General features: G+C 46.6%; 5 protein-coding genes across 5 annotated transcripts; 2 read left to right on the forward strand and 3 right to left on the reverse strand.

Annotated features, from left to right (window-relative positions):
• Positions 1-218: 218 nt before the first annotated feature.
• I303_100900 (uncharacterized protein) lies at positions 219-1665 on the forward strand (the record flags this gene model as incomplete). Its single annotated transcript, XM_065968219.1, has 10 exons — positions 219-261; positions 323-345; positions 418-460; positions 682-748; positions 828-841; positions 910-944; positions 1020-1127; positions 1239-1398; positions 1486-1563; positions 1637-1665. The coding sequence occupies 10 exons, from the start codon at positions 219-221 to the stop codon at positions 1663-1665; spliced, it is 600 nt and encodes a 199-aa protein (XP_065824291.1).
• Positions 1666-2093: 428 nt separating this feature from the next.
• Positions 2094-4060, reverse strand: I303_100901 (uncharacterized protein; the record flags this gene model as incomplete). Its single annotated transcript, XM_065968220.1, has 8 exons — positions 2094-2139; positions 2222-2390; positions 2570-2889; positions 3058-3258; positions 3335-3437; positions 3567-3730; positions 3913-3952; positions 4024-4060. 8 exons carry the CDS (start codon positions 4058-4060, stop codon positions 2094-2096), a joined length of 1080 nt encoding a protein of 359 aa, XP_065824292.1.
• Positions 4061-4696: 636 nt separating this feature from the next.
• I303_100902 (uncharacterized protein) lies at positions 4697-7289 on the forward strand (the record flags this gene model as incomplete). Its single annotated transcript, XM_065968221.1, has 10 exons — positions 4697-4718; positions 4785-4851; positions 4910-4981; positions 5056-5277; positions 5359-5779; positions 5847-6027; positions 6099-6285; positions 6348-6622; positions 6696-7075; positions 7161-7289. 10 exons carry the CDS (start codon positions 4697-4699, stop codon positions 7287-7289), a joined length of 1956 nt encoding a protein of 651 aa, XP_065824293.1.
• A 685-nt stretch (positions 7290-7974) lies between these two features.
• Positions 7975-8872, reverse strand: I303_100903 (uncharacterized protein; the record flags this gene model as incomplete). Its single annotated transcript, XM_018404273.1, has 7 exons — positions 7975-8076; positions 8209-8215; positions 8268-8312; positions 8369-8392; positions 8563-8613; positions 8705-8750; positions 8866-8872. The coding sequence occupies 7 exons, from the start codon at positions 8870-8872 to the stop codon at positions 7975-7977; spliced, it is 282 nt and encodes a 93-aa protein (XP_018266927.1).
• Positions 8873-9360: 488 nt separating this feature from the next.
• Positions 9361-11170, reverse strand: I303_100904 (uncharacterized protein; the record flags this gene model as incomplete). The annotated part of the gene is made up of 6 exons (XM_018404274.2): positions 9361-9529; positions 9679-9869; positions 10020-10054; positions 10139-10229; positions 10346-10671; positions 10765-11170. 6 exons carry the CDS (start codon positions 11168-11170, stop codon positions 9361-9363), a joined length of 1218 nt encoding a protein of 405 aa, XP_018266928.2.
• Between the last annotated feature and the right edge of the window lie 139 nt (positions 11171-11309).

An 11309-nucleotide genomic window follows, 5' to 3' on the forward strand; every position in this document is an offset into this window, starting at 1 on the left:
ACAATTTGCCATCAAATATCTACAATCAACTTGCTCCTACATAATGTCCAGTCAGCTTTGATCGTGGACTACGATGTATAGTATATATATTCAGATGCGTAGTGAAATGAGCACTGACTCTTCATTTGCTTTTCTTTTTTCTCTCTGTTTCCTGTGACTAATCATCGTTGCATTCCATATACTGAATTTCCGATCCGATCCAAACTGACATATCCAACATGTCCAAGCGAGGTTTATCATTAGAAGAGAAGAAAACTAAGAGTGAGTCAAGATTATTCGATTCTGACTGTATACTGACGAGAGGCCTTGATTGATCTCATAGTGCTGGAGATCTTCCATGAGACAGTCAGCTGCTGCTCCTCCTGTGTTCCCTCCGGGCTGGCATCTGATAGCTTACTTGTATTATTACTGTGTCAGGCAGAATTTTATTCGTTGAAAGAACTGGAAAAGATCGCTCCTAGTAAGCATCCTTCCCTGTTGAAAATGTCAAAGGAAATCAAGGAAAGAACTATCTTCCATACCTCCACGTCCCACGATAGCTGAGATGAGCTGACCATATGATCGTCACCACTATATCCAGAGACAAAAGGTATTGGTGAGTCTTTTCCTTCTTTTCTTCTTCCCCTCCTCTCTACCCTGGACTCAATAAGGAAGGCGAGCTCATGAATCCTGATGTTGCAGTTGTACAATCCGTCAAGGAAGTTCTGGACGATATAGTCAGTGATGGCCTGGTACAAATGGATAAAATGTCAGTATTCTTTCTGTCTGATCAATGTCGTCCTCGTTTCATACGGGTTGGGCTGAGCTGATGGCTATCTCAACCTGAGTGGGACGGGGAATTGTGAGTCTCGAGCGTGTTTCCGCGCCGTCTCGTTACTTTTCCAAAAGGACTTACTGATCGATATACAGATTTCTGGTCTCTTCCTAGTGCAGCAGGTGCCACAGTGAGCTATGTTCATGAACTTCCTCCGCGACGAGAGAAGTGAGCTAAGCTGACGTCAGCTCTTCATGTGCTTCAGAAACAAGCTCTTCTCGCCAAGAACCAAAAAGAGCTCGAAGGGATCAACGCGAAGATCGAGGAGATGCAAGCTGCTATCGAAGACGCCGAGAAAGGCAGAGAAGATACGGTCAGTATCGTCAGCAACCATCAGCTTTCACATATCCGTTTCGCTGTGTCAACAAGTCGTCACAGAAGCAGAGAGATCGATGGCTGACTCAATTGAGTGCGTTTAACGTAGCCCGAAAGACGTAAACTCATCTCGAAGTTGGACGGGCTGAACGAAAATTCCTCCTCGCTCAAAAAGGAATTATCAGCCTTCGGAGCTGCCGATCCGATCAAGTACGACCGCAAGTCGAAAGCTATCAAGACGTGCAAAGATTCTGCCGTTAGATGGACCGGTAAGTTGACCAAACTATCAGCGACATTGCACTAGGTCGTACATTGATCAGATAACGCCAGATGAACGCTCACGATTGACGGCGTAGATAATACTCTGATGTTGCTCACTTATATCAGTAATTTGGGTTTTGACATGGAACCTCTCAAAGCTAGTCTGGGAATCAGTCAGTTCAGAATGAACGCGGCATTCGTCCTGACTTCAGCTGATCGAGTGGTATGGTACTTGTTTGTTCTTAGCTGACGAATGGGAAGATCTCCAAACCTGATCAGACGTACGGAACTAACCTTGTCTCTGGGAGGGGAGTCAATGCAAGAATTACATGTTAGTCCGCGAGAAGAAGGCGAAGATGTACGATTGGTTTCCGTGAACCTCTATATATGTGTATTGTTCGATAAGACACGCATCAGTGTTGACTATGTGAATTACTATGCGAGCTGTTGCTGGCATATGTTGAAATGACATTACATTGAGGACATGACAGCACAGTAGCACGCATAAAGCAATGAAATCTAGGTATGGACGTTAACGATAACGGTGATGCTGTTTATGTTTGTGTTTTTGTATTGTATGGAAAGTGGACATGATCATTTATACTGATGATGTTCCGATTCGTGGATGATGTATTACAAGCCATCCTCGATCACTCCTTGCGGCGACGTGCTCCTCCGACTTCCTCCTCTTATCGCCCCCTGCTTAGATGAATAGATCATTAGGTCTGAACAAAGCTGAGATCGATTCTCTGAGCATGTCAAAACAAGTAATTAGCAACCGGTCATTATGAGACTTCCTTGATCTGCTCTATAAGGGGGAAATGAACTCACCCATTATGAGTTCTTCTTATACTCTCGGCGATGACAGGTGCGATATCGATGATATCAATCTTGTCTTTCGTGGCGTTGATCCTGTCGGTCTGGTCGATCGAATTGGTCACGATCAATTTCTTCACTGGAAGATCTCGGAGGTTCTCCATCGTAGTATCCGATAGCAGACCTGCGAGTCAAGTCCAGTCAAGTCGAGTCGAGTCAGTCTTCTCTTTTTTTTTTTATCATCCCATCACTTTATCACATCGTTATGCCGATAACGAACGTCCAATGTCATTGTGACATGTGCATATGAAAGTGGAAAGATGAAAGTTGAAACATGATATAGAGTGTGATTGTGTGACTCACCATGAGAGATCAAAGCGTATACTTCCTTCGCTCCATTCTCATGCAAGACCTCAGCCGCCAATCTGACCGTGTGTCCGGTATCGATCATATCATCTATCAGAATTGCGATCTTGCCCCTGACGTCCCCAACGAGCAACTCCATCTTTTCGACGTAGAACGTATTCTCGTCGTCTGACCCCTCGCCAGCCGTCGAACCGGAATCTGAACCTTGCGGCGTCGGCGGGACGGTCGGTAGAGTGATGGACGCAGCTAAATCTCTCTTTCGTTTACGGTTGATCAAGGCGAAATCTAGGTTCAAGGTATCTGCCAATGCTGTTGCTCTGGTTGACCACGAACAGGTATGAAAAAGGTATCAGCTCATATTCACCCTGATTGTTAACGCTGATTTGACTTTGGGCGCTTTTTGATCGTCTTCGACTTCCTCTGTTTCCTCTGACCTGACCTTTGTTCCTGGCATTCGTCGTAATCGTCGAAAGTGGACGACTCACCGCTTAGCACCCCCCGCATCTGGACTGACGATAATAGCATTCCTCCACCCGTCGACCTCCTGTTTTATGTATTGCACCATGCTGGGCTCTGAGAAGAGGTTGTCCACTGGGATATCGAAGAACCCTTGGATCTGAGAAGCGTGCAAGTCCATAGTGATTACGTGGTCTGCACCTGCGACTGCGAGTAGGTTTGCCACGAGCCTATGAGCGAGATACGGGATGCATACTGTAAGCATCAAGTAGTCGGGACAAGAAACACGGAAATAGCCAGACTCACTTGGCAGTGATTGGAGCTCTGGATTTGTCCTTTTTATCTTGTCGTGCGTAGGGATAGCAGGGGATGACGGCTGTGATTCGTTTTGAAGATGCCGTCTTACAAGCTACACAGGCGAATACACAATGTGATTAGCATCTGATACACGTTCGACATCATTTGGATTTTGTTTTTCGACAGGTGTATTTGGTGTATTTTGAATTTCGGTGCCAAGAGAATTGAACGGCTAACTTACCAGAAATCATGATGAGCAACTCCATCAGATGATCGTTGATATCTGGAGGAGAAGGGGATTGAAGGATGAAGACATCTTCGTCTCGGACTGAAGAGTGGATTTGCACGGATGTTTCGAGGGACAGGAATTTAGAGACGTGGCATGGTGTCAGGGGGATACCAAGACTGTCAAGTTGATTTGGTGTGGTATATAACGTAAGATGTGGTCGTGTGAGTGAGCATATGAGTTGAATGATCATGCACGTTCACATTGGTGGATATTGAAAGAAGAAGGTCAGCGAGCTGTTTCTACGATAAAATGGAGGCTTATATTGGGAAGGGTTGATGGGCTGGTGTGATCGACTTACCGAGAAGCAACTGCCTCTGCCAATCTAGGGTGTGAGTTACCTATATCAATTCCGCCGAAATCTGTCAGCCTTGTAAATTCTACAATGTTCATGCAGCTAGAGAACACGAACCCGTCAGAAGCTTGATGGAATTTCCAGTCTGGTGCATCTTAAGGTTATCGCTGTCGTTATCGCTGTCGGTGGTCTAGGTAACTTCGTTTTTGGGTATGATGTGGGGCTAGCTTTGATCCTCTTGAAAAGCTTTTTCTTTTTACTTCGAGTCGTTCCTCTAATTAAAGAGTATTCTCTATTACGCAGTGTGTATGAGCGTGAGCACTAGGCTTCTGGTCTGGGTGAAAGTGTGGGGGTGATGGCTATATGAAGACCATTTGGACTAATCATGTACTATTCGACTGTAATGATGAATTTTGAGATTGTCTAAATTCCATCATCAAAGTGAGCGGTTACCCTGTACCATAGCAGCTAGAAGCATTCATCTTTGAAAACCTCAAATTATCATTCACTCCTCCAATTCGGGTCATCCGGCGGTCATCACCGGTTGAATTGAATTTAATCATTATCATTATCAGACCCATTTGGTCATAGTCCTGTCAAATCCACATAAGGGTACTTCACTACGGTACTCGTTTGGCGGTGAGGAGCGAACAACCGAAAGCAAAGCCAAAGCCAAAATCCACTTTTATGTCTTTTTCGCGTTGCCTTTTGATAGACTACTTGTAGAGCTTAGAATCGTTTGAACATCGGATATCAGACATCGCTTGGAGGTCTCTGCACGCACTACAAGATGTCTGCTACACATTATGCCTGTGAGTGAACCCACAAAGCGCGGGACAATTCTTCTCGAGCTAATTTGACTTCTTGATGTTGCTCAGTCCGAGCACAAAAAACGGCTGGTATAGCCGATGGACCTTCTTGGGAAATCTCAAGTAGGATACCTGCGTGAGTACAAGCTGCGACGTGAGATCGATTCCAATTGACCAGCTGACCTCTTCGGCAGTGATACCGCAGCTACACGTTGTTATACGCACTCGAGCGATGGAGGGTGGCTCGCTTATGCGGAGGGATCGAAGTGAGCTGCTCAAATCAGCTTTGAACCTCTGAACATGTCAATTCAGCGTGGACAAGCTGATCCTTGTCTCTCAGTGTGCACATACTTCCGTCCTCCTCAAGCTCAAGTTCGTCACCTGTAATCATCTCGCAGCCTAATGTTCTCGCTCTGAACTTCTCCCCGCTTTCGACCAACCTGTTCACCTTCGAAAGGCCGGTCAAGCAGGAGAACGGTGATATGCACAAGAACGTGAAAGCGTGGAATGTAAAGACCGGTGAGGAGGTTGGCGGATGGTACTCGAAGAGTATGGACGGATGGTAGGTCTATTCTTCAGTACCTGCTCCTTCATTCAGCTATCGTGTGCAAATGATTCATGAAAGCTGATGCGCGGTTTGTAGGGAACCAATAATCACTTCTGACGAGTCGCATTTGATACGAGCTGGCGCATCAGACATCGCAGTATTCCAACCGCCATTGGCACCTCGACCTATAAGTAGAGTCCGTGTAGAAGGAGTAAAAGGGATATTCTTGTCCGCACCAACGAGCTTAGCGGCCGGCGTAACTTCGTCGAAACCCGTTCACCCGCATCAAGAACCAGCTGTTGCAATTTGGATCGGGGAGAAGAAGGGTGCACCAGCATCCATATCTCTGTACCCGTTATCAAGCCTATTACCCAAGTCATCGACTGCGACTGCGAACGGTAACGGCACTTCGGAAGAAATAAAGACTGAAACCAAGGATTTACCGAATACCGTGGCCAGAAAGGCGTTTTACAAAGCCGACAAGTTGAATGTCAAGTGGAACAACGCTGGTACTCAGGTAAGCGATCGTTCAACTTAGCGGATAGTCGAGTATCTCAGTGCTTAAAAATGGTGTACCGATTCAGGCCCTCTTCATGGCTCAATCGGATGTCGATGTGACTGGGAAATCATACTACGGAGAAACTAACCTATACCTAGTCAGTCTAGATGGATCTTTCGACGGATTAGTAGACTTGGACAAAGAAGGCCCCATATACGATTTCACCTGGTCCCCCAACTCGAGAGAATTTGTCGTTACTTACGGATGTGAGTGCTGTTGCCTCTTTGACACAGGACATGGGGACACTAGCTGAAGTAATTGCATTTTTGTGTCACAGACATGCCAGCTCGTGTCCAGCTCTTCGACTCAAAAGCTAAACCTGTCTTCTCGTTCGGATCGCAACATCGGAATTTCCTTTTGTACCAGCCTCAAGGTAGATTACTGCTTTCTGCTGGATTCGGTAATCTTGCTGGTGGTGTGGATATCTGGGATGTCAGTACGCGGAACAAGGTAGCCGAATTCAAGTGAGTCCAACTATCCCTCTGTAAACCTTGTCATTCAACGCGGCTAATGGTTGGATCGTCAGGGCTTCTAACTCATCCCATTGCGAATTCTCACCTTGTGGACAGTACATCCTCACAGCTACTCTATCCCCACGGTTGAGAGTAGACAACGGCGTGAAGATCTGGTGGTGCGGCGGTCAACTGTTGCATATCCAACCAATTGAAGAGCTGTATCAAGCTTCTTTCGCCCCTCGTCTAGTCAAAGACATTCAACCTTTCCCTGCTGTGGTACCTAAAGCTCCTGAGCCTAATGAGAGTGTCGCCAAGTACGGTAAAAAGGGAGACACGACCAACGGAGGTGAGTCAGCTCCCGTTTTTGTCGATGCTCGTCAAGTACAGGGCGTTAGCTGATCGACATTCTTCACGAAAAGGTGACTCCAAACCGGCAGGAGCATACAGGCCTCCTGGAGCAAGAGGTACTTTAGCATCAGATGCGTACTCCAGGAGAGATGACGATAAATCTTCGCCTAATGGATCTGGAGCTTCGACGCCTACACCGATGTTCCGAGGTGGGAAGCCCGCCGGACGGTATATCCCTGGTTCGGCTCCACCTGGATCGGCGCCTAAGGAACCGGTCAATGACGATAAGAAGAAACGAACGAGGAAGAGAGGAAAGGGAGAAAATGAAGAGAAACCAGCAGCGGCGACTTCGGGGGCGGTCGAGCAAGTGACCGAGGACGTCAGCAAGGTTGATATCAAGGATGAAGGGGATGATGCGAATTCCAAAAAGATCAGGAATTTGACTAAAAAGGTGAGTCGCTTAACCCATCCATCTACTTTCCTACCATGATCATGATCATGAGGATGGACGTGCTGACGCGATGTGTGAATGGTAGCTCAAGGCTATCGAAGATCTCAAAACTCGATTGGCGGGCGGAGAAGTGCTGGAACGAACGCAGGTTAAGAAGATTGAGAGCGAGCAGCAGGTCAGGGACGAAATCGCTTCTTTGGGTGGAAGTGCGTAAGGAGTGAAGGTAAATTGCAAGAGGGCCTGATTGCTAGGGCGATAGGAGGCAGGGGAGATACAATAGACAAGATGGGAGAAAAAGAAAGGCAAGCGAAGGGAAGGGAAGGGCGGCGAAAGGGAATGGAACCATACACATATCCAACCATCATATCCAACTGTGCATTCTGACTGGACATAAACTTGACCTTGTAGTACATGACGATCACGATGCATTGCATTTTGGCTTTGGCGTTGGCGTTGGCGTTGGCGTTGGCTTGAGTAACTATGGGCTCAGGTAGCAATAAGTTTTCGTTGGCGACAATTCAGCTGAACGCGTAGAAAACTCATCGAGACTTTGACCGGAATCAGAGCGATCTTAACATTTTTAGCAAATTGTCATTTTCATTGTCTGCTCGTACGAGTAAAGCTCGTTTGATCTAGTCAGATATGGTATGAACAATGCAATGATGTTGATATATGATATAAATACTGGTACTGGTACTGTCAATGATTTGTTTACCGAGACAACATGGATCAATTTACTTGTTCACCCTTTCAAAGTCTGATCCTTCCTCTGATCCTTCTCTTTGACTGAGTCTGACCTGGAGATATTTCATGACCGTCCTTCGTCCATCGAAGTTTGTTTCTTTGATCTTTGACCATTGACCATTGATCGCTATTCTCGATCATTGGGTGTCGATCGATCATTTCTTCTGTTGAGCATTCGCCTGACGTTGTTGTATCTTCTTATCGAACGAAGCTACTTCGCCTTTCGCTTCTGCCTCTGCTCGAGCTTTGGCTTTTGCCTAAACGTCGGATTGGATTAGCAATCAGCAATCTGTTCTAACATGACATTGATGTGTGGGTGAATCATCTCATCATGATCAGATGACCAACAACCAGCGGGTTGAGGTAAAAACATTTGAAGAGGTACTTACAGCTTGTCTGTTGATCAAGTACGTTGGATCTCTCCATCAGCGTCTTAAAGCTGACTAACACTTGATTCGTATCTGGATGTCTGGTAATGACATCTTTCCGAATTCTGGATTGTCCGTTCCATATCTGGTGATTCAAGGTGGGAATGAATGGAGCACTCACTTCTCCGCTACGGCTTTAGCGTCACTATACGTATACGTCCCATGAAATAAGGGTGAGTGTGGTCTGATCAGCTTGATCCTCCGAAAGCGAGAACACGCTGTAGACCATGCCATGACGCGGGGAAGGATTGTAGCTCGGAAGTAAGACAGCGTGACAAGGTTCCAAGATGGAAAAGATGGGAGATAGATGCTCACGCTTCCCTCCTCGCTTGTGGACTCCCAGCTAATTTCTTGCCCTTCCCAGCTCTGCCCACGGGATCGTAAGTAGTCAGCTAGGAGACCTTGGGGACGACTGATTCTGCGAAGCTCTCGAAGAAGGGATGGGGTCCAGACTTACTCTTCCTTCAATTTCTTTGCTCTATCTCGTTCCCTTTGATCGCCCCCTGCGTATCATAGACATCCGTCAGTCTCTGCTCTCTGATCTCCATCGGTCTCTAGTCTAATGGTTCGGAGTGTCTGTGTCCGGCTCAATATGGGACTTTAGCGAAGAAGACGTACGGGTCATATTGGCTGAACTGCTGCCGATGAGCTAAGTACGTTGATTCGAGACAAGCGCAGGAGAGTATAATCGGTCTGAATAGCAGAGCGATGTTCCTGTATGATTTATGTATGATATACAGTGTAGGAAGGTATTGTTTGGTATGATGATAGCAGACAGTCAGAATCAGAGAAGTCTTTGTTTCCCGGTTTGTTGGGTTCCAACTTCCAAAAAGACAGGAACGGCTCGTTCGTTTCTGGCGGTTAGATTGCTGGCGTTCAGTTTGAGGTTTCTGGGTGGCGAATTCAGCTAGAATTGTGGCACCCCGCCTACAGTATACTCGTACTTGCCATGAATATGACCGACTGACATTCGCTCGAAGGTATGGTGCGCACTACAGTAAGGGCAAGGATATATCGGTTGTATGCATATGCGAGTCAGTCGTATGGAACAGGAACAGGGACAGCATGCACGAGATTCAAACGGATAAATACAACGATGTCTGTTATGTTCATTTACACATAAGCCTCGGTATTCCACGCAGTCGAATGATGTTGTATAGTCTTCCGAAGGGCGATGTATTGACACATCGTCCCGAATACCACGAAGGTATGGAATATTTGATGCGATGAGAAATATATATCGAATCTCCCCGGATATGCTTTTTCTGGATATCGACTAGCACTGATTGCCAACATTCAGAAATTGACATGAGAGACAAAATCAGCTTGGTGGTCATGTCAGTGAGGATCGATGAATGGATGAATGGATCGATGGATCGATGGATCCCTCCAATAAGAAGGATCAATTTGAAACGGGGTAGCGCGACGTACTAGATCAGAGTGCCTGATACATATAAAATCCCAGCAGCGATAGTCCACCCAACAGCCAATTTCCTACACGCTTGTGAGTATCCCTCTTGAAGGGTCACGTGTAAGACGGGGACGATGACTGATGAGCCCAGGACGAGGAATGTTGAGGTTCGTAGTAAGAGTCTGCTCCGATAATGAGGATGTAAGACGATCTGGAAGTGTGCATCAATGTGAGCAAAACAGTGATTCTGTGTGCAAAACACACATTGAGGTCAGATGGAGGAGAGAGCATCGTGCTGGTTTGCTGGGATGCCCATCAAGGAGTATAGTATGGATGGTGTCAAGGATATTGTGTGACTTACGGTGGCGGTGAATGTACCCATAATGCCGATTCCACCTGAGTTGTCCGAATCATTCAGCATTCGACTCATTACTCACAATGCACCGTGCACTCTGCAGATGGGAGAATGGTGGGACTTACAGGTATATACAGCTAGCCAGAATGGCTGAGATATAAAAGCGTAATGCACGATTGGGATTATGCTTCCCACGGCAAGAACGACGATGCCGACCTATAAAACGCGTACTGTACATTTCAGCAATTGGCACCCCGACAGATGAGGCAATGTTGTACGGGAAGAGGGATGAGTCCAGATCAAAGGGTCAAAGTAGATGAATGCTAGCTTACATAGTCGCATCGATGTGCTCGATGGGATACCTTGGCTGAATGGCAATTGAGCGTATGAAACGCAGCGCTCATTCCTAGACATATCACACACGAGACCAAGTATATCGACATCGACATCGAGCTCGAGGTCGAACTCAGAGTCGATTGATGATCATAGCTCTTGATCATGCTTATAGTTTGAGCTCCTGCAAATTCACTCTTTGCGCTCCAAGGAACGAAAGCAGTAAAGATCCAAGATTCCGAGATGAGGTGCGATAGGAGTATAAGGCAGAAGAGCATTGATCCGAGCAGGTGAGTGAGGATGTTGAATGTCTCGTTATGGAGGTCTATCAAATGATTGAGTCTCTTGGATGTTAGCTAGCTAGTTCGTCATGGAGGTACAGTACTGTGAGATATTAGACTTCACCAGAAGCACTTACACCCGTAGATGCTGTACATGCATTGGCGGATCGAGCCCGACGCTTGCCTATACCCCGTCCAGATGTATGGGTTGTCCATCTGCCAGCCGACAGTCAAGAGCGCTTCGTCGTATTCGATGGTGCGGGGTTTGGGTCTGAGTTGACCCGGCCACTCAGGAATTGGGTACTCTAGCTTTCCGAGCCCGTCACCAAGGATCCCGGGTAATATCGATGTAAATGTGGGCGATGCCGCTCTGGTAGAAGCTGAGGAAAAGTCTGAAGTATCGGAGGATGATAGAGAATCGATCGAATCATCTCGCAAAGGTTCTGCTTTTCGGATCTTCTTTCTACCATCGAGGAGATTGGTGATCAGATGGTGTCTTCTACCGTAAAATGCTTGATGGAGGGTCTGTGATATGATGGTCATGGTTGATAAAGCTTTGGAAAGCGACAAGACGGACGGCTAGTAAGATGGGATAAGACGATCTGACTGGAACCAGAGCTACAAATGCACAAAGAGCAACGAGTTATATATACATCACGGGAGATTGTACAATGCTACGAAA

The sequence above is a fragment of the Kwoniella dejecticola genome, chromosome 1, assembly GCF_000512565.2.
Source record: "Kwoniella dejecticola CBS 10117 chromosome 1, complete sequence".
Classification (NCBI taxonomy): Eukaryota; Fungi; Basidiomycota; class Tremellomycetes; order Tremellales; family Cryptococcaceae; genus Kwoniella; species Kwoniella dejecticola.